Raw genomic sequence first — 25,405 nt, forward strand, 5'->3', positions numbered from 1 at the left:
CAACGGTATACATTCTCGGGGGTCTCACTGTGGAGGAAACCGGAGTGCCCGGGGAAATCCGACGTGGTCAGGAAGTGACATTTTGACTTCCGGTCAGGAAGTGAAACCTCGGCCACCTAGGTGAAAGCCGACAGCATTACCGCTGTGCCACCCGACCACAACCTTCAAAAACTAGAAACGTTAAGAAATATATCTATAACATAGGATTAGTATTCTTCTTAACAGGCAAGAGGTATTTCTTAAATATACTATAATCCATATACTCAAATGCCAGTTACTCAATCAGTACAGGGTTGATACGAAAATAAGGCTTGAAATTAGATACTCTTAAATCTAAATAAAGAGTACACATAGTTATGATTACAGCATCAATGCCTTGCATCTCTTGAAATACACAAAGGACGCTCTATCTAGTTTCAGCCTGGACATGTTTCAATTGGCGGGGAATTTATGCATTTTACAGTGTGATATTATATATACATATTTTATGTGACCATCAAAATATCTTAGTTCCGGATAATGCCAGAATGGTGTTTATTTATGTGTTGGTCCCGATAATTAGTTTGTCTTGTTGTTTTCCGGAACATAAAGAGTTCGCGCCATGAAGCAAGAATGATGGTGTCGGGTTATGATTTCTCTGTCTAATTTCCCAACGCATCCCTGGAATGAAACCCTGAATAGTTCTCAAATGTCTCGCTAAACCCAGAATGAGAATCCATTGTATACTCTTTGCTTATAATGATAAAATTTGATTTTTCATTTGGTACTTGGTACGCCAACAACCAGTCGGTGAAAGCTTATGAACTATTAACCTGTCACTTATCATCTGCATCTTATTTGTTTTCAAATTGGATTCATCATATAACATAGTTACCTTGAAAAGTTCTTAACAAACTTAACCAGACAAAAATCTAAATTTAGTTCATCCGTCGTAGGTGCGATAAGATTGTATAGATCTCGTTTAATTAAATCTGACAAAATGAATTGGCGGTTTTATTTTCAAGTATAATATAAAGATATTAAAAACCAAATGCAAAACGTGATGCAATCCAACTGATCAAAAACACGCTTGTGTTTGCATTCAAGCAATTTCAATCGAAGGTAAAGTACGGAATTTTCCGAAACGAGAAAACCACACCCATTCAGTACAATTTTTTAAGTTCTGTATACATTCATTTTGTCACCTGGATTTCTTTATGATTTTCTTATTAGTTTGTAGTTAATTATCTCACAATATAAAAGGTACATGCATTTCTCCTAGGCACGATTGTACTTTTATAAAGTATGTCAAATTTCGGAAACGAATTTCAATATAATATCACAAGACAGTACAGTACTGTAATCGATAGTGATGGAAAACAATAGATGATTTTCGCATTGTCTTTGTTAATTATTTCCAGCAGTCTGACATTAATGTTACTCTCCTTTATCCTCGATATAACCAGGTCACCAATGGCATGGTTGTCTTACCGTCACGTGATTTGGAAAGGTTGCGTTTATTTCCCTCCTCCCCCACTTCCGGTTGTTCTTACTAGCCTACCTTCTTTACTTCCAATATGACACCTATATCAAAGTTCAGAGGTCAAATACATTAACTGTACTTTATTTGTCTCCTTGCCTGAATTGCTTCATGAAAATATATTCTTTGAAATTTATGTCAGGTTACGTTTCGGATTTGTGATATTTTCATATAATATGCATCTCTATAAAATATTACATATCAATAGAATATCAAGAACAATAGATAAAAACTGCCGTTACAAGTGTCATATTCATTTATATTTATCCAAAGTAAACGATAACTATTTCAATAACAATAGAAGTCGTGTGTCCATCATCGATGATAAAATGCATACTCTTAGTCGTTAAAATCATGATTAGACATGAATTTTAAAGGGTCAACAGTATTAAAAATGGAGAGCGATGTCATTTCATTTTTAGTTTTAGGTATTGATTTTTGTATGGAATGAAGTGCGATTGCCTACATCAGCCTCGCTTTAAATTGGTGGGACATATAAAATTAACTTCACGATTAAAAACTGTCTTGAACGGGCTTTTTTCATTTTTATCATTTCAATTTCTAAAAAAATGTTTAATTTCATCAGATAGTCTTATGGTGTTTAATTAAAACATTGCAAAGTAATTATCAAAAATGACGATAAGATTTATTGTTGATCAGATATGGTATCATTGGGGTCAAAATATTGCAAATGCTGTGCTTTCTAACATTGTTTAACTTTTCTCGGGTTTTTTTTCAAAAAGTTTTTACAATAAACAAATGTTATTTGGTGGAAATGATATTTCAGACTACAATTTTTGTTTCTGGTGATTTTAAATATGAGGTATTCTTTTTTGTAAATATTCAGAAACAAATAAATAAATACAAAAATGTAAAGAAACTTGATATTGACATCCGAGACAATACACAAATATCTCTCTCCATGTTCTCATTCAAATCTTCTATAGAATATACTTCACATATTTTAATCGTTTAAAAGATCGCCGTTTGACATTTTGAATTAACAAACTTTTTTGTGAACCTACTTACAGGAAACATATCTAAAGGTCTCACACAACTAGAAAAAGATAAGACCATTTTTAAGCCAGACTTCCTGTATTACGTTTGTTAACTGTTTTATCAATCCTCATATTGACTACTGTGCTACTGTCTGGGGCAACAGTACAAAAAAGAATATTGTTAAGAGCGCCTTCAGAAGAGAGCAGCCAGGATTATTTTAAATTGTGACTTTTTAACTCCATCTAATGACATGTTTAAATTACTAAGATGGCTGCCTTTTAGCAAAAGGATTTTATATAGTCAGTCTGTTTTTATGTACAAGATACTTAACGATCTAGCTCCACAAAATTTAAATTGTTTTACTAGCATATTTGATGTCCATTGTAGGTCTACCAGATTCTCAACCACAAATGTTTTTTACTTACCATCTCACAATACAAATACTTTCAAAAAGTCTTTTAAATATCAAGGAGCTCATACATGGAATCTTTTACCAAGTAATGTGAGAAACTGTTCAACACTTTTATCTTTTAAGAAAGCAGCAAAGAGCTTATTTATGAAGTTATCTGTAATCCTGCCGTAGTTGTATTTTTATCCTTTACATTTAATGACAGCTCCAAAATTATGTTGTATTTTATATCATATGTGCCTTGTTTAATGTTATAATATTATTTTAACTAATTCAGCCAATAAGCTGGTGTTTCACCTGAACCAAATCCAAACGTGTTTCTTAGGTTTGTAGCTATTTCCTGAGTAAATAATACATGAAATGAGTACTTTCTATATACGAGAATAAAGATTACGGTAGTGAGATTTTGAAAATTAAAAATATACACTCCTGGTATAAATAGAAAGGCGTAGGATTCCAGGTGTAAAAAGGCGGGAATTTCCCAGGCGGGGGTTCCCTAGTCCACTGTAAATATCAGGGTTACTGTCTTCAAGGTACTTTTGTGCTCTTATATGCTATTAAACCTATCCAATAACATCATTTTTCTGGTAGGGAAATCTTCAAACTTTAATTTGATATAAGTTTCACAACATTTGAACTTCAAATGAGCGAGTGATGGGATGGAGACATTGTTAATAACATATAGTGAAATAATTAGTTGTGTGTGACCTAAAACGGCCTTTCATTGAATGACAATTCTACATATGACGTCAGTTCTAGTCACGTGGTATATCTTTATCTAAAATCTTGAGTGTTTTCCACACAAGCTATGATTGGCAGCTCCTTGACTGAGTATCATTTCGATCCAACTGATGCCCGTGGCAAAAAAAATTATAGGGGGGGGGGGGGGGGGAGGATCAGTTCATTTATTTTATTTACTCAAATTGATCAAAGATATTAAAACGCATAAACGTCCTATGAATCCCCAAAGGTGCGTTCGTAGCCGAATACTTTAAGATAACGAATACGCAACACATCTGTTGCCTAAAGCATACTTGATTGTTGATAGAGGGCTCAATCCTTAAACATCTGATAGAGAATCGGTGATACAGAGGAATATTTCCTAGTCCCCAATGCATCATAGGATGGTCTTTCCCAATAAAGTTCGACTTATGGTTTATCAATTTAAACGACAGAGTCATGGTTCGTAACATAGAATTTTTTTGTAGATGCTGACTTTTTTTTTTACAAAACTTTTCGAATATTTTACGAGTATATCAGTATAATTCAATATTTTCGAGGTTTTGACAAGCGCGAGAAAGCAACGTTATCCGTTCACTACGCAAGCTACACTGTAGTTTAGTCCTAATACAGCTATACACCTGTGTATTCCTTAATATTTACATTTTGATGGCAACTCCGCGATATAAACACACGTATTGCAGTCTATGAGGGCATAACTGACACCCAAATTGTGACATCATTCCTTGCGTATGAATATACAGTATTATAATATTTATCTAAAAAAAACATTTATTAACTCGACACAATAATGGCACATGCACATTACATTTATACTAAATTACGCTAGCGCGCACTATGATGTTTGTCTGCAAATCTCTGGCATTTAAATCGGCCACAGATACATGGACCATATACAGTTTAATACGTAAATATCGCTACGCGGTAAAAAAAAAAGAAATTGTCTGCGTGGTGATTGGTGGTCTGTGCTTTTAGTTAATGTTTAGTGCAGGGGTTAATTCTCTCAATTTCCTTATTTTCAGAAGTCGTGACATTCATATGCACAATGTACATGATTGTATATCTGATTTCCTCCTCGTTGTCGTCTTTCTCCTCCTCTTCCTCCTCGTCGTCCCTGGCCTCGTCCTCGTCCTCGTCCCTGGCTTCGTCCTCGTCCCTGGCTTCGTCCTCGTCCTCGTCCTCGTCCTCGTCCTCGTCCTCCTCGTCCTCCTCCTCCTCGTCCTCGTCCTCCTCGTCCTCGTCCTCGTCCTCCTCGTCCTCGTCCTCCTCGTCCTCGTCCTCCTCCTCCTCCTCGTCCTCGTCCTCCTCGTCCTCCTCCTCGTCCTCCTCGTCGTCCTCCTCCTCCTCCTCCTCCTCACATCATCATCATCATCGTCGTCGTCGTCGTCGTCATCATCATCATCATCATCATCGTCATCATCATCATCATCATCATCATCACTGCTGTCGTCCTGATTTGTTTTATCCATTTTACGATAAACAGACAGCCATCTTGTTGATTATCTTTAAGGCCTGGCCTGTGAACACAACAAGAGCAACTGGCACGCGATGACAAATGGTCAGAGATTGACCACCAGTTACCTCTCTCACTCAATTCATTAGTTAACGATCACATCAACCATCTTAATACCTTATTCTCATTATGGAAATGGGAAAAACCACAGGAAGTGGCATAAAGAATTGGACGCTAAAACGTTACCAGGAAATCACTGTAGAGGTGATTGCAGGAGAGAGGCGATGGTAGAACAAACGTCATTGGTCTTATTGATAATTCTCTGAGATTTCCTGAGTCACGCCCCCTTACATAGGGGCCGCGGTGGCCGAGTGGTTAAGGTGTCCCGACACTTTATCACTAGCCCTCCACCTCTGGGGAAGGAGTTCGAAACCTACGTGGGGCAGTTGCCTGGTACTGACTGTAGGTCGGTGTTTTTTCTCCGGGTACTCCGGCTTTGCTCCACCTCCAAAACCTGGCACGTCCTTAAATGACCCTGGCTGTTAATAGGATGTTTAACAAAACAAAACAAACCAAACCAAAAGGCCCCTTACATATATGAACACTGATTATGAGTGATATCATACGAAATTTGATTTTTTGAAATATAATTTGAGTGGCCGTGTGGCACATTGGTAGAACATTTGCCTTTCACCTAGACGACCGGGGTTCGAATTTTATTGGACGTGAAAAGGGTCGATAGGGTCACCTGCCCGACACTCCCTGGGTACTCCGGTTTCCTCCAACAGTAAGACCCCTCGAGCGCTTCAATCCGGGCCAACAAGCGTGAGTAATATAAGTTGATATAGCTTGTTTCAATTGTTGTAAAATAAATAAAATCTACATGTTTCTGTCTGTTTGATTTATGTCTACATCTGGCAGTAAACTTAGCAACAAGGTCACATGGATAAAAACTATCAAAATGTCAGAGCCACATTTGTATACATGTAGCTACCAATTTTTTTTGACAAACGCAATCATAACTTTATATTGAATTATACACAACATCAAATTATGTGATAGCATCAACACAAATAATGGCTTGATCTGTCAAATTTAGAATTCATACAATCTAACACAAAGTTATTCCGGAAAATTCATACATTTCAAACATTTCCGGATATTTTCATCACGCGAACCAACCGGAATTAGAATTGACGTAACTGGCAATTAGTGACTAGCGCAATAATAGATTGATTTCAAACGCACAAATGATCACTGACTGGGCCCTTCAATCTCTGATAACTAACTGACGGAATTGATATAGAACTCCGACGGCCGTAAGGTCGCGGTTACGTCATCAATGCATTTGATGTTTCTATGTTTAGAACTTACATCTTAAGTGAATTGACTAAGATTGTTATCATTTCACAACAGGGGGGGGGGGGGGGAGGGGAGTGATGTAGATAAATGGCACTTGGCGTTCTCACATCTAGACCTTGAAATATATGCCAATGATATTTACTCCATCGCTACAAGTTTAATTAATATCACATTTTCCCCCAATTCAGTACACTTTAAAATACACTTAGAAGTATGAAAAGAAATGGTACATAAGCTGAAAGCGAGTATTTTGATTCGAAGGATATGAGTATGTTTTGTTACCAATTTTGTTAATTGCTAAAATATCTACGATGCAGATCAAATTAGTGCAATGCGAAGTTGACAATGCTTGGTATATCTAAGACCTTGCATCGTCAGTATTCTCACAAGAATATATTTCGGATTAAATTTCAACATCGCTTCTCGGTTCTAGAATCACATCACATTCATTTAAACTAATTGAAGTAAAAAATCCTCATTAAAAAATATTTGACATAAAAGTATCTGTGAAAACACATCAACAAAATATCATAAATCGTACCTGATATTTTCCATTCGATATGTATCAAACAGCATTAAATTCATCTAAGGCATGTCTGTTTTAAATAACAAGTGCCATATCATTGTCTGATATCATGTTTGTGCTTCAGGAAATGTTGCCAATATCGGTTTGCGAATAATTGGGCTTCAGTTCTAAGGTTTATGTGTTAACTATTTATTAAGACAGGGGGATGGAGGGGTATTAGAAAAAAAAGAAAGACAAAAAAAAATAAAAAAATTATCATCGGTAAGTTTGCTAGTGCACATAGTTCAATTTCCAAAACAGTATTGTTCATCAAAGAAACTTATGTTGAAGATGAAATCTACAAGCAAAACAGGAGTCTATGTTTCTAACACACGCCCTGACATAAACGTACGTGTTACAAAATGTCTATTCACGTAGACCTATAGAGAAGCGTTCAGAGACAAGACAAAAAAAAATGTATTTTATGTAATAAAATTATATTGCGGATGAACCTCATTTTAAACGTAAAATATAAAGACAGTGAGTCCTTGTTGGTTAATTTGACAAAAAATTTGATGTCAGAATAGACAGGTTCAATTGACAAAATAAAAACAAATATGTTCTGTTTAATTAGATATCGGATTAGACGGGTTAATCTGATCGATATGCTGTATCCAACAGATTAAGGATGGTTTAATCCTATAATTCTGTTTTAACCCTCAAATTGTCTCATTAAACAGGTGCCGCAGTGGCCGAGTGGTTAAGGTGTCCCGACACTTTATCACTAGCCCTCCACCTCTAGGTTGCGAGTTCGAAACCTACCTGGGGCAGTTGCCAGGTACTGACTGTAGGCCGGTGGTTTTTCTCCGGGTACTCCGGCTTTCCTCCACCTCCAAAACCTGGCACGTCCTTAAATGAGCCTGGCTGTTAATAGGACGTTAAACAAAAACAAAAATACATTAAACAGGTCAATTAAAAATGAACAAATATGTTACATTTATGTCCTAAAGGGTGTAGAATAAGATGAAGTAATGTTGAGTGTTTTCGTCAACAAAGTGTCGTATTAGACAGATTATGTCAAACAAGGATCAATATATTCCAAAAACTTGTTGTCATTCAAAGACAAATGTACATCACTTTTCAAAGAGTCTACCATGTTTACTTCACGCTTCGATACACCTATCTTATACTGGTTAAACCGATTGTATCCCTATACTTCGCTTTAAGTCCTGTGTGTTAGTCGGGGAACTAAAACACCCCTACAGAACTAAAACACACCTACCGAACTAAAACACCCCTACAGAACTAAAACACCCCTGTAGAACAAAAACACACCTACAGAACTAAAACACCCCTACAGAACTAAAACACCCCTACAGAACTAAAACACACATACAGACCTAAAACACTCCTACAGAACTAAAACACCCCTACAGAACTAAAACACACCTACAGAACTAAAACACACCTACAGAACTAAAACACACCTACAGAACTAAAACACACCTACAGAACTAAAACACTCCTACAGAACTAAATCACACCTACAGAACTAAAACACGCCTACAGAACTAAAACACCCCTACAGAACTAAAACACCCCTACAGAACTAAAACACACCTACAGAACTAAAACACCCCTACAGAACTAAAACACCCCTACAGAACTAAAACACCCCTACAGACATAAAACACTCCTACAGAACTAAAACACCCCTACAGAACTAAAACACCCCTACAGAACTAAAACACACCTACATAATTAAAACACCCCTACAGAACTAAAACACCCCTACAGAACTAAAACACTCCTACAGAATTAAAACATCCCTACACAACTAAAACACTCCTACAGAACTAAAACACCCCTACAGAACTAAAACACACATACAGACCTAAAACACTCCTACAGAACTAAAACACCCCTACAGAACTAAAACACACATACAGACCTAAAACACTCCTACAGAACTAAAACACGCCTACAGAACTAAAACACCCCTACAGAACTAAAACACTCCTACAGAACTAAATCACACCTACAGAACTAAAACACGCCTACAGAACTAAAACACCCCTACAGAACTAAAACACCCCTACAGAACTAAAACACTCCTACAGAATTAAAACATCCCTACACAACTAAAACACTCCTACAGAACTAAAACACCCCTACAGAACTAAAACACCCCTACAGAACTAAAACACACATACAGACCTAAAACACTCCTACAGAACTAAAACACGCCTACAGAACTAAAACACCCCTACAGAACTAAAACACTCCTACAGAACTAAATCACACCTACAGAACTAAAACACGCCTACAGAACTAAAACACCCCTACAGAATTAAAACACCCTTGCATAAGTTGTTAGCGAACCCGCGTTCTGTGTGCAGAAGACAGTTTCCAATTTTTTTCTTTGTTTGTTTTTTATATTCTTTCAGAACGGCAACAGATCACCTTCTTCAATTAAAAAAAAAAAACCATGACAGTGCTGTCATGGTTTTTTTGAAATGGAAGAAGGTGATCTGTTGCCGTTCAGAAAGAATATAAATGAGATTGAGATACCAGGTTGATTCATGCTATCACGTTTTAAGAAAATTGTACGCTCATAATGAAAATCACTGTTATGTTAAAAAAAACACTTATTCGGACACGAAACCAGAATAGCACCAACAAAATTTCATTTGTAAGGTCACAACCCCAGGTAATGCAGTTATTGTCAAGTTGTTTTTTAAATGAAATGTAGACACTATAGTCTGTATATTCTAATTTACCCTGGTAACATTTGGTTCCATTGCCATCTAAATCGCAGGATAGAGTTAAGATATCTCTCCGGTCTGTATCGGTATACACTGTAATAAAACTGTTATAGGATGTGGTTGAGTTAAGATATCTCTCCGGTCTGTATCGGTATACACTGTAATAAAATTGTTACAGGATAGAGTTAAGATATCTCTCCGGTCTGTATCGGTATACACTGTAATAAAACTGTTACAGGATGTGGTTGAGTTAAGATATCTCCCCGGTCTGTATCGGTATACACTGTAATAAAATTGTTACAGGATAGAGTTAAGATATCTCCCCGGTCTGTATCGATATACACTGTAATAAAACTGTTACAGGATGTGGTTGAGTTAAGATATCTCTCCGGTCTGTATCGGTATACTCTGTAATAAAACTGTTACAGTATGTGGTCGAGTTAAGATATCTCTCCGGTCTGTATCGGTATACACTGTAATAAAACTGTTACAGTATGTGGTTGAGTTAAGATATCTCTCCGGTCTGTATCGGTATACACTGTAATAAAACTGTTACAGGATGTGGTTGAGTTAAGATATGTATCCTGTCTGTATCGGTATACACTGTAATAAAACTGTTACAGTATGTGGTCGAGTTAAGATATCTCCCCGGTCTGTATCGGTATACACTGTAATAAAACTGTTACAGGATAGAGTTAAGATATCTCTCCGGTCTGTATCGGTATACACTGTAATAAAACTGTTACAGGATGTGGTTGAGTTAAGATATCTCTCCGGTCTGTATCGATATACACTGTAATAAAACTGTTACAGGATAGAGTTAAGATATCTCTCCGGTCTGTATCGGTATACACTGTAATAAAACTGTTACAGGATGTGGTTGAGTTAAGATATCTCCCCGGTCTGTATCGGTATACACTGTAATAAAACTGTTACAGGATGTGGTTGAGTTAAGATATCTCTCCGGTCTGTATCGGTATACACTGTAATAAAACTGTTACAGGATAGAGTTAAGATATCTCTCCGGTCTGTATCGATATACACTGTAATAAAACTGTTACAGGATAGAGTTAAGATATCTCTCCGGTCTGTATAGGTATACACTGTAATAAAACTGTTACAGGATAGAGTTAAGATATCTCTCCGGTCTGTATCGATATACACTGTAATAAAACTGTTACAGGATAGAGTTAAGATATCTCTCCGGTCTGTATCGGTATACACTGTAATAAAACTGTTACAGGATAGAGTTAAGATATCTCTCCGGTCTGTATCGGTATAATAAAACTGTTACAGTATGTGGTCGAGTTAAGATATCTCTCCGGTCTGTATCGATATACACTGTAATAAAACTGTTACAGGATAGAGTTAAGATATCTCTCCGGTCTGTATCGATATACACTGTAATAAAACTGTTACAGGATAGAGTTAAGATATCTCTCCGGTCTGTATCGGTATACACTGTAATAAAACTGTTACAGGATAGAGTTAAGATATCTCTCCGGTCTGTATCGGTATAATAAAACTGTTACAGTATGTGGTTGAGTTAAGATATATCTCCGGTCTGTATCGATATACACTGTAATAAAACTGTTACAGGATAGAGTTAAGATATCTCCCCGGTCTGTATCGGTATACACTGTAATAAAACTGTTACAGGATAGAGTTAAGATATCTCTCCGGTCTGTATCGGTATACACTGTAATAAAACTGTTACAGGATGTGGTTGAGTTAAGATATCTCTCCGGTCTGTATCGGTATACACTGTAATAAAACTGTTACAGGATAGAGTTAAGATATCTCCCCGGTCTGTATCGGTATACACGGTAATAAAACTGTTACAGGATAGAGTTAAGATATCTCCCCGGTCTGTATCGGTATACACGGTAATAAAACTGTTACAGGATAGAGTTAAGATATCTCTCCGGTCTGTATCGGTATACACTGTAATAAAACTGTTACAGGATAGAGTTAAGATATCTCTCCGGTCTGTATCGGTATACACGGTAATAAAACTGTTACAGGATAGAGTTAAGATATCTCTCCGGTCTGTATCGGTATACACTGTAATAAAACTGTTACAGGATAGAGTTAAGATATCTCTCCGGTCTGTATCGGTATACACTGTAATAAAACTGTTACAGGATAGAGTTAAGATATCTCTCCGGTCTGTATCGATATACACTGTAATAAAACTGTTACAGTATGTGGTTGAGTTAAGATATCTCTCCGGTCTGTATCGGTATACACTGTAATAAAACTGTTACAGGATGTGGTTGAGTTAAGATATCTCTCCGGTCTGTATCGGTATACACTGTAATAAAACTGTTACAGGATAGAGTTAAGATATCTCTCCGGTCTGTATCGATATACACTGTAATAAAACTGTTACAGTATGTGGTTGAGTTAAGATATCTCTCCGGTCTGTATCGGTATACACTGTAATAAAACTGTTACAGGATGTGGTTGAGTTAAGATATCTCTCCGGTCTGTATCGGTATACACTGTAATAAAACTGTTACAGGATAGAGTTAAGATATCTCTCCGGTCTGTATCGATATACACTGTAATAAAACTGTTACAGTATGTGGTTGAGTTAAGATACCTCTCCGGTCTGTATCGGTATACACGGTAATAAAACTGTTACAGGATAGAGTTAAGATATCTCCCCGGTCTGTATCGGTATACACTGTAATAAAACTGTTACAGGATGTGGTTGAGTTAAGATATCTCTCCGGTCTGTATCGGTATACACTGTAATAAAACTGTTACAGCAGGATAGAGTTAAGATATCTCTCCGGTCTGTATCGGTATACACTGTAATAAAACTGTTACAGGATAGAGTTAAGATATATCTCCGGTCTGTATCGGTATACACTGTAATAAAACTGTTACAGGATAGAGTTAAGATATCTCTCCGGTCTGTATCGATATACACTGTAATAAAACTGTTACAGGATAGAGTTAAGATATCTCTCCGGTCTGTATCGATATACACTGTAATAAAACTGTTACAGGATAGAGTTAAGATATCTCTCCGGTCTGTATCGGTATACACTGTAATAAAACTGTTACAGGATAGAGTTAAGATATCTCTCCGGTCTGTATCGGTATACACTGTAATAAAACTGTTACAGGATAGAGTTAAGATATCTCCCCGGTCTGTATCGGTATACACTGTAATAAAACTGTTACAGGATAGAGTTAAGATATCTCTCCGGTCTGTATCGGTATACACTGTAATAAAACTGTTACAGGATAGAGTTAAGATATCTCTCCGGTCTGTATCGGTATACACTGTAATAAAACTGTTACAGGATGTGGTTGAGTTAAGATATCTCTCCGGTCTGTATCGGTATACACTGTAATAAAACTGTTACAGGATGTGGTTGAGTTAAGATATCTCCCCGGTCTGTATCGGTATACACTGTAATAAAACTGTTACAGGATAGAGTTAAGATATCTCCCCGGTCTGTATCGGTATACACTGTAATAAAACTGTTACAGTATGTGGTTGAGTTAAGATATCTCTCCGGTCTGTATCGGTATACACTGTAATAAAATTGTTACAGTATGTGGTTGAGTTAAGATATCTCCCCGGTCTGTATCGGTATACACTGTAATAAAACTGTTACAGTATGTGGTTGAGTTAAGATATCTCCCCGGTCTGTATCGGTATACACTGTAATAAAACTGTTACAGGATAGAGTTAAGATATCTCCCCGGTCTGTATCGGTATACACTGTAATAAAACTGTTACAGGATAGAGTTAAGATATCTCTCCGGTCTGTATCGATATACACTGTAATAAAACTGTTACAGGATAGAGTTAAGATATCTCTCCGGTCTGTATCGGTATACACTGTAATAAAACTGTTACAGGATAGAGTTAAGATATCTCCCCGGTCTGTATCGGTATACACTGTAATAAAACTGTTACAGGATAGAGTTAAGATATCTCTCCGGTCTGTATCGATATACACTGTAATAAAACTGTTACAGGATAGAGTTAAGATATCTCTCCGGTCTGTATCGGTATACACTGTAATAAAACTGTTACAGGATAGAGTTAAGATATCTCTCCGGTCTGTATCGGTATACACTGTAATAAAACTGTTACAGGATAGAGTTAAGATATCTCCCCGGTCTGTATCGGTATACACTGTAATAAAACTGTTACAGGATAGAGTTAAGATATCTCTCCGGTCTGTATCGGTATACACTGTAATAAAACTGTTACAGGATAAAGTTAAGATATCTCTCCGGTCTGTATCGGTATACACTGTAATAAAACTGTTACAGGATGTGGTTGAGTTAAGATATCTCTCCGGTCTGTATCGGTATACACTGTAATAAAACTGTTACAGGATGTGGTTGAGTTAAGATATCTCCCCGGTCTGTATCGGTATACACTGTAATAAAACTGTTACAGGATAGAGTTAAGATATCTCCCCGGTCTGTATCGGTATACACTGTAATAAAACTGTTACAGTATGTGGTTGAGTTAAGATATCTCTCCGGTCTGTATCGGTATACACTGTAATAAAATTGTTACAGTATGTGGTTGAGTTAAGATATCTCCCCGGTCTGTATCGGTATACACTGTAATAAAACTGTTACAGTATGTGGTTGAGTTAAGATATCTCCCCGGTCTGTATCGGTATACACTGTAATAAAACTGTTACAGGATAGAGTTAAGATATCTCCCCGGTCTGTATCGGTATACACTGTAATAAAACTGTTACAGGATAGAGTTAAGATATATCTCCGGTCTGTATCGATATACACTGTAATAAAACTGTTACAGGATAGAGTTAAGATATCTCTCCGGTCTGTATCGGTATACACTGTAATAAAACTGTTACAGGATAGAGTTAAGATATCTCCCCGGTCTGTATCGGTATACACTGTAATAAAACTGTTACAGGATAGAGTTAAGATATCTCTCCGTTCTGTATCGATATACACTGTAATAAAACTGTTACAGGATAGAGTTAAGATATCTCTCCGGTCGTATCGGTATACACTGTAATAAAACTGTTACAGTATGTGGTTGAGTTAAGATATCTCTCCGGTCTGTATCGGTATACACTGTAATAAAACTGTTACAGGATAGAGTTAAGATATCTCCCCGGTCTGTATCGGTATACACTGTAATAAAACTGTTACAGTATGTGGTTGAGTTAAGATATCTCTCCGGTCTGTATCGGTATACACTGTAATAAAACTGTTACAGGATAAAGTTAAGATATCTCTCCGGTCTGTATCGGTATACACTGTAATAAAACTGTTACAGGATGTGGTTGAGTTAAGATATCTCTCCGGTCTGTATCGGTATACACTGTAATAAAACTGTTACAGGATGTGGTTGAGTTAAGATATCTCCCCGGTCTGTATCGGTATACACTGTAATAAAACTGTTACAGGATAGAGTTAAGATATCTCCCCGGTCTGTATCGGTATACACTGTAATAAAACTGTTACAGTATGTGGTTGAGTTAAGATATCTCTCCGGTCTGTATCGGTATACACTGTAATAAAATTGTTACAGTATGTGGTTGAGTTAAGATATCTCCCCGGTCTGTATCGGTATACACTGTAATAAAACTGTTACAGTATGTGGTTGAGTTAAGATATCTCCCCGGTCTGTATCGGTATACACTGTAATAAAACTGTTACAGGATAGAGTTAAGATATCTCCCCGGTCTGTATCGGTATACACTGTAATAAAACTGTTACAGGATAGAGTTAAGATATATCTCCGGTCTGTATCGATATACACTGTAATAAAACTGTTACAGGATAGAGTTAAGATATCTCTCCGGTCTGTATCGGTATACACTGTAATAAAACTGTTACAGGATAGAGTTAAGATATCTCCCCGGTCTGTATCGGTATACACTGTAATAAAACTGTTACAGGATAGAGTTAAGATATCTCTCCGTTCTGTATCGATATACACTGTAATAAAACTGTTACAGGATAGAGTTAAGATATCTCTCCGGTCCGTATCGGTATACACTGTAATAAAACTGTTACAGTATGTGGTTGAGTTAAGATATCTCTCCGGTCTGTATCGGTATACACTGTAATAAAACTGTTACAGGATAGAGTTAAGATATCTCCCCGGTCTGTATCGGTATACACTGTAATAAAACTGTTACAGTATGTGGTTGAGTTAAGATATCTCTCCGGTCTGTATCGGTATACACTGTAATAAAACTGTTACAGTATGTGGTCGAGTTAAGATATCTCTCCGGTCTGTATCGGTATACACTGTAATAAAACTGTTACAGTGTGTGGTTGAGTTAAGATATCTCTCCGGTCTGTATCGGTATACACTGTAATAAAACTGTTACAGCAGGATAGAGTTAAGATATCTCTCCGGTCTGTATCGGTATACACTGTAATAAAACTGTTACAGGATAGAGTTAAGATATCTCTCCGGTCTGTATCGGTATACACTGTAATAAAACTGTTACAGTATGTGGTTGAGTTAAGATATCTCTCCGGTCTGTATCGATATACACTGTAATAAAACTGTTACAGGATAGAGTTAAGATATCTCTCCGGTCTGTATCGATATACACTGTAATAAAACTGTTACAGGATAGAGTTAAGATATCTCTCCGGTCTGTATCGGTATACACTGTAATAAAACTGTTACAGCAGGATAGAGTTAAGATATCTCTCCGGTCTGTATCGGTATACACTGTAATAAAACTGTTACAGCAGGATAGAGTTAAGATATCTCTCCGGTCTGTATCAGTATACACTGTAATAAAACTGTTACAGGATAGAGTTAAGATATCTCTCCGGTCTATATCGGTATACACTGTAATAAAACTGTTACAGGATGTGGTTGAGTTAAGATATCTCTCCGGTCTGTATCGGTATACACTGTAATAAAACTGTTACAGGATAGAGTTAAGATATCTCTCCGGTCTGTATCGGTATACACTGTAATAAAACTGTTACAGTATGTGGTTGAGTTAAGATATCTCTCCGGTCTGTATCGATATACACTGTAATAAAACTGTTACAGGATAGAGTTAAGATATCTCTCCGGTCTGTATCGATATACACTGTAATAAAACTGTTACAGTATGTGGTCGAGTGTCTTGTTTCCCTTCCACCGTACCTATTTCTGTCGGTTTACCCTCGGTGGATAGACCTGGTCTCGGGGAAACCAGAAGACATATCAGTCAAACCCATACTTTAACTGTATACCAAGCTGTTGTGAGGACACGCAAACACGCATCCACAAAAAAAAAACAAAAAAAAACAACAACATCAAAACAACAGAAAAAACAACAACAATCAAACCAAAACCAGAAACAAAACATTATCAGAATCATCTGCCAGGGTTTTAAATGGGTTTTAACAGAAACCGAAAAAAAATAATAACTAAAAAATATATATATAAAAAAAAAAAAAAAAAAGGAAAAACTGAAAGAAGGAAGTTGAGTCACATAAATCTGAACTATTCAATGCTTCAAGCTGTTTTGGAAAAATGCTCCAAAGTGTAAAAAAAAAAACAAAAAATAAAATAAAATAAAAATACTCAAATTCTTTTTAATCAGACCCGCTTCCTCCTTGATTCCGGATCCTTTTGTTCATTTATTAAAAAAAAAAAAATTTTTTAACAATATTAATGGTTATGTGGTTTGAATTTTGATCCCATCTCTATCTGATATAATTAGAGACGTAGCACATTACGGGACATTTTATCACAGTTATTTCCTTTAGTATTCCGATTCATCTTCAAACACATATAAAACTGGCGAGGGTGATCATAATTCTCGCCGACGAGAGTAAATCTTGATTAGATATTCTAGCTTCGTCATTAAATGAGAACAAATAACACATAAATCTAAACAAACTGACGAGTGTATCCATTCTATCGTAAGATTAATTCAAAATCCACAACAAAATGAAATCGTAATTCTAACTAAAATATCGACCTAACGAGGGCAAATATGAACAGCACGATGTGTTTGAGACCCTTAAACAGCACAAAGAGAAAAAAAAACCCCAGATGTTCCGGAAGATAAGCATCAGTTATAGATTTGCATGGATACTATTATTAGTACAAGGATAATTGGACCAGGTGTTTCAGAAGAGTAAGCTCACGTCCATGTGGTTTTGGTTTGGTTTGGTTTTGTTTAACGTCCTATTAACAGCCAGGGTCATTTAAGGACGTGCCAGGCTTTGGAGGTGGAGGAAAGCCGGAGTACCCGGAGAAAAACCATCGGCCTACGGTTAGTACCTGGCAACTGCCCCACGTAGGTTTCGAACTCGCAGCCCAGACGTGGAAGGCTAGTGATTAAGTGTCGGGATACCTTAACCACTCGGCCACCGCAGCCCCTAACACACATCCAGGTGACATACTCAAATTGAGGAAATATTTCATCAAAGATCAAACAAAATGATTGGTTACGAATTCTTACAACTTACTAAAACCTCTCATACTTTACAAAAGCAGCGTATGAATGGTTAATTACCTATTGAATGGTTCGTGAGAGGCGACTACATTTGGGATCTTATATTGTCTCTTCTCTCTGAACATTTTTCAGTCTTCTTAACGACTCTCTTGACTTGCTCTTGGCCTCAAGTTTTGTGTAAAAGGCTTTGATTCTGTCCTTCTGGTTCATACCAATTTTTTATGAAATAAGTAATTAAATACGTAAAAATGTACTTCTACTCGGCGCTAAGGATTTTGGTAGTATGGCGACTTATCTGCCCGTTGTCAGTAGAATGTGACCGGGTGGGGTGTCCTGCTGGGTGTCTTCGGCAGTGTGCTTCAGTGAGGTAGCACTATAAAGTCGGCATCATATTCGTACTGTCACAAGGAGACAAACAAGAAAATACCGCAACCTCCCTCAGCAGTAGTTGGTGGCTACCTCGCTGCTCAAGAACAACAGCAAAATAGTACAAGACATTCTGCGATCTTAATTTATCTAGTAAAGCAAACCGTCCCGTAGGGATCGAACCGCATACTTCAGATCTTCACACGAGACTCCATTGGCCTGTATTCTACCTCGTCATTCCAAATGGTATCTGATAGAGTAGAAACAAATACAATCTGTAAATTTGTTACATGCTAGATTTACGGGTATTTTTATGTTCAGTATACCCTGAAAAAAGAGATTTCTTAGATTTGTAACCGTACGTCAAAATCATTCAAAAACGACAATCACCTATGATAGAAGATACGTATATGACATCAGGCTAAGATACCGCAGCGTAGCGTCTAGTCACAAAGATACCAGGCTAAAATACCACATCAAAGTGTCTAGTCACAAAGAAACCAGGCTAAGATACCACATCAAAGTGTCTAGTCACAAAGACAAACAGCTTAAATACCACAGCAAAAGTGTCTAATCACAAAGATACGAAGCGTGTATACCATTATATGGGGACTTGTCACAAAGACCAGCTTAACCACCACAGCGAAGCGTCTAGTATTAAATGCAACCGGCTTAGATACCACAGCGTAGCGTCTTGTCAAAAAGACATTAGGCTTGATAGATAACAGTATGATAGAAGTTATATGACACAACCAATTAAAAGTGTGACATTTCGATGACTACACTGTCACCTTCATCAGCCTAATGACCAATTTGAAGTCTTATGTAGTGTCCGAGATGGTAAAATAGTCGATCTACTCTAAAGGAATCACCAAGTTGACAATTTACGTCATCATCCGATATATTTTATTTTTGTAGTACAGGCAGTCGTTTTGTACCACCTCATCGTTACGTTTGACAGTTTGATAACTTTAAGTGGTGATTGATGTCGAATAAACATATCTCACGGAACATAAACAACCATGGTGAAGCTAGGCATTATATTGTTTGTTTACTGTCTGATTTGTTTGTTTACCTCATGCATATCGCGATGTAAACACACATATCGGGTAACGACTGATAAGGATTTGGGTGCCGGATGTCAACAGTAACATGGAATGGTGTACTAAATGATAAAACCGGAAGTACGTAGTTCGATCTCTGTCCAAAATCACATACAGGGCCACACTGTTGTCTTAATGGTCCATTAACACAATTAATGTCATACGGGGCCACACGGTAGTCTTAACGGTCCATCAATACAATAACGCCATACAGGGCCACACGGTAGTCTTAACGGTCCATCAACACAATAACGTCATACAGGGTCACACAGTAGTCTTAATGGTCAATCAACACAATCAGGTCATATAGGGTCACACGGTTGTCCTAACGGTACATCAACACAATAATATCATACAGGGTCAAACGGTAGTCTTAACGGTCCATCAACACAATAAGGTCATACAGGGTCACACGGCAGTCTTAATGGTCAATCAACACAATGACGTCATACAGGGCCACACGGTAGTCTTAACGGTCCATCAACACGATAACGTCATACAGGGCCACACGGTAGTCTCATCTGGGCCTTAGTCTTATGGGAACAACCAACCAATTGAAAAAAAAACATTTTTGAAACAGCCCCTGTGTATAGAACGTTGAGCCAAGGATAAAATGTCTGGCAGCCACTGATTGGCCAGTATGTTATGAAGTGAGAAAATAGATATGTAGCCCGGATAGGTAACTATCAATAAGAAATGCTGATATAAATTTCGTGAGTCCGATTGATTTTTTTCCCAAAAGTTCAGGTAATGATAATAAACAGGTAACCATTTAAGATTTTTGAGAATTTTTACTGCGAAATTCACCTATTTTCAAAATGGCTACCCTGGAGAAAATTTGTGCTGAAGGACCCAACTTTTTTGTTTTTGATTAGGTGTTATATCAGACCCTAAACTTTTGTTATAAACCATAATTGTCATATTGAATTCAAGAATTTGAATGAAATACTCCAATACGTTAACACTAAAGTCTATGGGAAAACAATTGGTTGGTTGGTCTCTTTATGCAATTGATCATCACTAAAGTAAGGTCCAACATGTACACGACAACACGATAACCCATTCGAGTGCAACACATTAGTCTTAACTGTCTACTGCAAAGAAGCGGATGTTATTTAGTGCAAGAAAATACCCGTCTTAATTATTTGTAAGTGGTATTTACAGACGCTGAAACAAGGCTTGAAGTCGACACAGAGCAGTTCATCATTTAAAGAATTTTACATTTTACAAATGTTCCAGACACTCTCGCGATTTAAAAGCAAATAAAGTGAAATATACTGGGGAAGTACTTTAAGACAAATAGGCACCTCAATAACATGTATAGATATTATGTCTGTGTTGTCCTGTCAGACGATTTATTTCTTTCCCAAGTGTCTTACAATAACACCATTGACTAAATAGAAATTTATGTTTTGGTAAAAAGCTAAAATCAATATTGCGACTTGTCTATCATCCGCGCGTTTGTCTCCCGCCTACGTTCGAGTATGCGTCAACTTTCTGGGGAATAACCTCAAACGTTGGTACCTCTCGGGCTGAAGGGACGCCCGTCCTAAAATCAGCTTAGGTCAGGTGCCCAATGATGATAAAGTTATACAAGGGGGTCAATTGGGCTTATCTCTACGTTAGATAGCCGCGGTAATAATAAACTCTGAAGGATTAATATCCTGGTGTTAAACTCATTCTAAGTCAATAATTGTACTCTATTTTTGTTCGTTTGTTTTTGTTTTTTTTTGTTTTTTGTTTCTGTTTTTGTTTTTTCTTATTTAATGATTGTCAAATTTAGGCCGAATCAGGCTTTTGAGCGCCATACTTCTGTAGAATAGACAAAATCATTTTCACGATACATACTGTGTACAATTTTCGCAACTATTGGAAATGTACATACATGTATTTTCGCGGTAATATGATTTTAGCGATTTTCGCGTTGAAAGAATTTCGCTAAATCTTCATTACGTTAATGGTAATTTATCTGCAATGTCTTGCATGGCAAGCATTATTGCCTGTGCGCTTTTTTTATCATTCTGCTTATCCATTTTAATTAGGATTTGCGCTAAAATTTATGCACGCCAAAATACGTACGTTTACAGTATAGTCAATCCTTAAAATGCATTTTTTGAACGTTTTAATAAATGACAAATCCTTGCGTACAACATGACAGTTACTAAAGTACATCGTATAGTAAAAATGCTGAGGATGTAAATTCAGCAGAGAGGTGAGTAAACGTTTTTTTTTTAAATATTAACTGCTATTTATGTTGATATACAGTGGTTTGAATTACGTTAAATAGAACGGCGAATACTTTTAAACGATAGAATGCTAACGAAGACATACTCAACCAGTCTGGATTACTCCCCAAATAAATATCAACAGACGTCGACCACGAATAGCAAACAAATCACCCGCCCACACTATAGACTAAACGTAATCCAGAAACCGTCCCAGTCTTGTTTCACTCGGAACACCTCGGCCGATTCTCTACGGTCATGTTAGATGACCGTAGAGAATCGGCCGAAGTGTTCCGAGTGTGTCTTGTTTGAGTCTGTTCATTGGCTTCCGTTTCTGTTAACTTCCGGTCTGATTAACTTCTTGAATTGTTTTCATTGTTTAAAGACGTCCAATCAAAGTTTGAAGGTTAGTTAGGGCGGTTCCTTCACCTTTGACCAAGGGTGATCGGGTGGCGCTGTGGTATCGCATTTGCCTCTCATCGAGCTGGTAGACCGGGGTTCAATTCCCCGTTCGGACATGAAAAGGTATGAAGTCATTTGTCGGTCACGTGGGCACTCCCAAAGAAAGCCATTTGCGCGCTTCAATCTTAACCCATAATGGTGATTAATATGAGTGGAAATAACTTAATCGTAAATGTTCGGTGATTGATTCAATACAACTGTATAGTCCGTTTCAATAAAGTAAAAATAAAAACATGACATGACATCTTTCCGATTAGTGGTCCACGGTAACCCGATCCTGATCATGTGAATGGAATCAAAGCTACCAGCAAACAAGGGTTAAAGTGCTTTGATGCGGTTCTAGTTTTAAACTTTATCTAACATGACTTTTACCATCACTGGTTTTAACTGCAATTTCGTGAAAAAGCTATTTAAATCGCCTTCAAATTGATTCATTAAAATGTCAGCTTCACTCTCCGATTCCACTATATTTCCATAAAATGAATTAATCAATGATAAAATTTCTGACAAAAAATCGAAATGAAACTAACTTTCGATTTATTAAGACTGTTTCATGTCAATAAAGTTACCGCCTTTGTGATTTTATCCGTTTCTAGCGCGTACTCCGACATTCGATAGAGTGGATGGCCATTCTGCACGCTAGCCAATTTCAATAGCGTCATCAGTCTGTAAAATTAATCATAGTTATCAAAGATATGCACAAGCTATGAAAATTGAAAAAAAAAAAAATCTAGTTTTGATATCACACCAATACATTTTCTTATTTTGCGGAATTGGGTCAAGCTTAGAATTTGTGTTAATTAAAAAGGGTAAAATATCAGAATTTGTCGTGACAGGCGGAGTGTTATGTCTTCAGAAAGAGAGTGGTAAATTGAATTGTATTCTTGAAAGCACTTCATGCAGGCAAATGCTCTAATTTCGAAAATTGATTTTAAAAGTTTGAAAATGATCCCGTTTGATAGTGTTTCACGTTCTTGCAACAGTCAAGGTCACATAAAAACGATATCCAGGATGATGGGGTTACTCAGTGACGTTTTTATAGTGCTGTTACAGTGTAATTCCAAGCCTAGACGCGGTAGATGGCGCCCTATTCGGCCACATATTGCCATGTACCTACGAGTGAGTATGGTGGCTCGTTAGGAAAAAATATAAAATCTCGCGCTAAGTCAAAAACGCGAGAATGCGAAAACGCGAAAATGCAAAAGAGCGAAAGAGCGAAAACGCGTGAATGCGAAAAGTCGACGGCGAGAATGCGAAAACGCGAGAAAAAGCTCGCACTCTGACCGTCGCGATTTCGCTCCCTCGCCGTCGCGCTTTCGCATTCTTGCGTTTTCAACCTAAGGTCGAGAGAGCGAGAATGCAAGATTTGATACGTGGCCCTAATGAGTCACCATAAGTGAGCAGGCCCTTACCGACAGATTAAAAACTGAACCTTGTGTTTATAATACAGACTTCGTCTCGGTTAAGGGACAGGGATAATAACCACATTATTCGCGTATGAAATTTGTATGGAGAGACGAAAAGTGAGTTAGGAATGAGAAGACCACATAGCATTCCTCATAACAATTTATTAGGTACAGTAAATGTACGAGACGAGACCGTTCGTTGGGGAATTCCTGTCCAAGGTTAGTCAAACAACCACTGTCTTCAATCTGCATGGGAAGCAGTTCTTTATTTTTTGTTGTCGTTGCAAAGAGGGTTAACAGAAAACTGATTCGGAGGTTAAGTGGCTTGCTACTGATCAAAAGACTTTATGGGGCAGCCTATGAACTTTACTCTGTTTCAACCGCTGCCGTCATTAATCAAGGTACGGTTTTATAGGGGCAGCGAAGCTACGGAATTTTCTATTTCATATTGCTTGTTTGTTGCTGAGTTTGTCTCCACATGAACAGCCAGGGTCATTGTAGGCGGTGCTTCGTTGTAGTAGTTGGTGACTACCTCACTGAAAAACATACGGGGGCCGCCCCATGCCATCAGAGTAATTATGGTAAGGTGTCATTTTCAATGATAAAACCACGACAGCACAGACGGGGCCGTTTCTCAGCTGGCCTATAGAAACACAAACCGGCTTCGAACCACGTTCCTCTGATCTTCACGTGAGGTTTACATCGACCTATAAAGTACAGTTGTCATTATTTCTGACTAGTGTTGTGTGTAACATGGAAAACCGTGAGTATCGAATCTGACTTTATTTGGCCACATAGAGTATCACTTTTGTCGAACAACCAATTGTCAGTTAACGATATTGGGGGGAATCGCGATGATCGCGACAAGTAGTTATTGAATATACCATTGTAAAATGACGAAATTACTGGGAGTTAAGATTGTCGAGTTAATACTAGTAGTGTAGTTATTTATCACTGATGATTGTTATCAAGTTTCTCAATTAACGAATTCCTTATCGTTATGTTAAATCATTGATCGGGCACCAGGGATATCGATTGTCGCATTTATCAGTTACCAGGTGACGTGTTAATCGGAAATCGTGCCGATCGATCCCAAGATTATCGGGGTGATCTGTACTGCTCAGAAATCCCAGTTTGATGAAGCCTGGTTTGGTTATCTATACATTTAAGAATAACATATATTCTTATTCCTGATCCAGACAATTTATGTTCGTTGACAGCTATGGACACCTTAAAAGGTTACACTCACTCCTACAAAGTCAATATTGTCGTTTTCCGGATCCTCTGTGATCTTTCCACGGAGACATGCATGGTGTATAAAGTCAGCGTCTATACAGGGATTGGACAGACAGGGGAAAACATATATTTGTTCCACATCGGTAGACACAACATTTCTAAGGCGTCTAATCACATGTGTTTAAAGTATATTTCGTAACACATGTCGAGAATCTGATTAAAAAATCCCACCGGATGTACATAAATCTCCGCGAAACCAGGAGAGATACAGGGATGATTGTATTAAACTAAAACACACGATGTTCATATTGTCATATGACTTAAGGGGGTATGGTATATATTATCATATATTACAGGAAATGGGTAACTGAGACCAGACTATTTTTTTTTTTTTTTCAATTTGGAGTTAG

At 37.4% G+C, this 25,405-nt stretch overlaps 1 protein-coding gene across 1 annotated transcript; it reads right to left on the reverse strand.

Annotated features, from left to right (window-relative positions):
* Positions 1-4,643: 4,643 nt before the first annotated feature.
* On the reverse strand, positions 4,644-24,327 carry LOC117344763 (glutamic acid-rich protein-like). Its single transcript, XM_033907590.1, has 2 exons — positions 24,190-24,327; positions 4,644-5,018 (listed from the first exon to the last, which is right to left on the reverse strand). Exons 1-2 carry the CDS (start codon positions 24,325-24,327, stop codon positions 4,644-4,646), a joined length of 513 nt encoding a protein of 170 aa, XP_033763481.1.
* Between the last annotated feature and the right edge of the window lie 1,078 nt (positions 24,328-25,405).

Source organism: Pecten maximus, chromosome 16 (genome assembly GCF_902652985.1).
Source record: "Pecten maximus chromosome 16, xPecMax1.1, whole genome shotgun sequence".
Taxonomy (NCBI): Eukaryota; Metazoa; Mollusca; class Bivalvia; order Pectinida; family Pectinidae; genus Pecten; species Pecten maximus.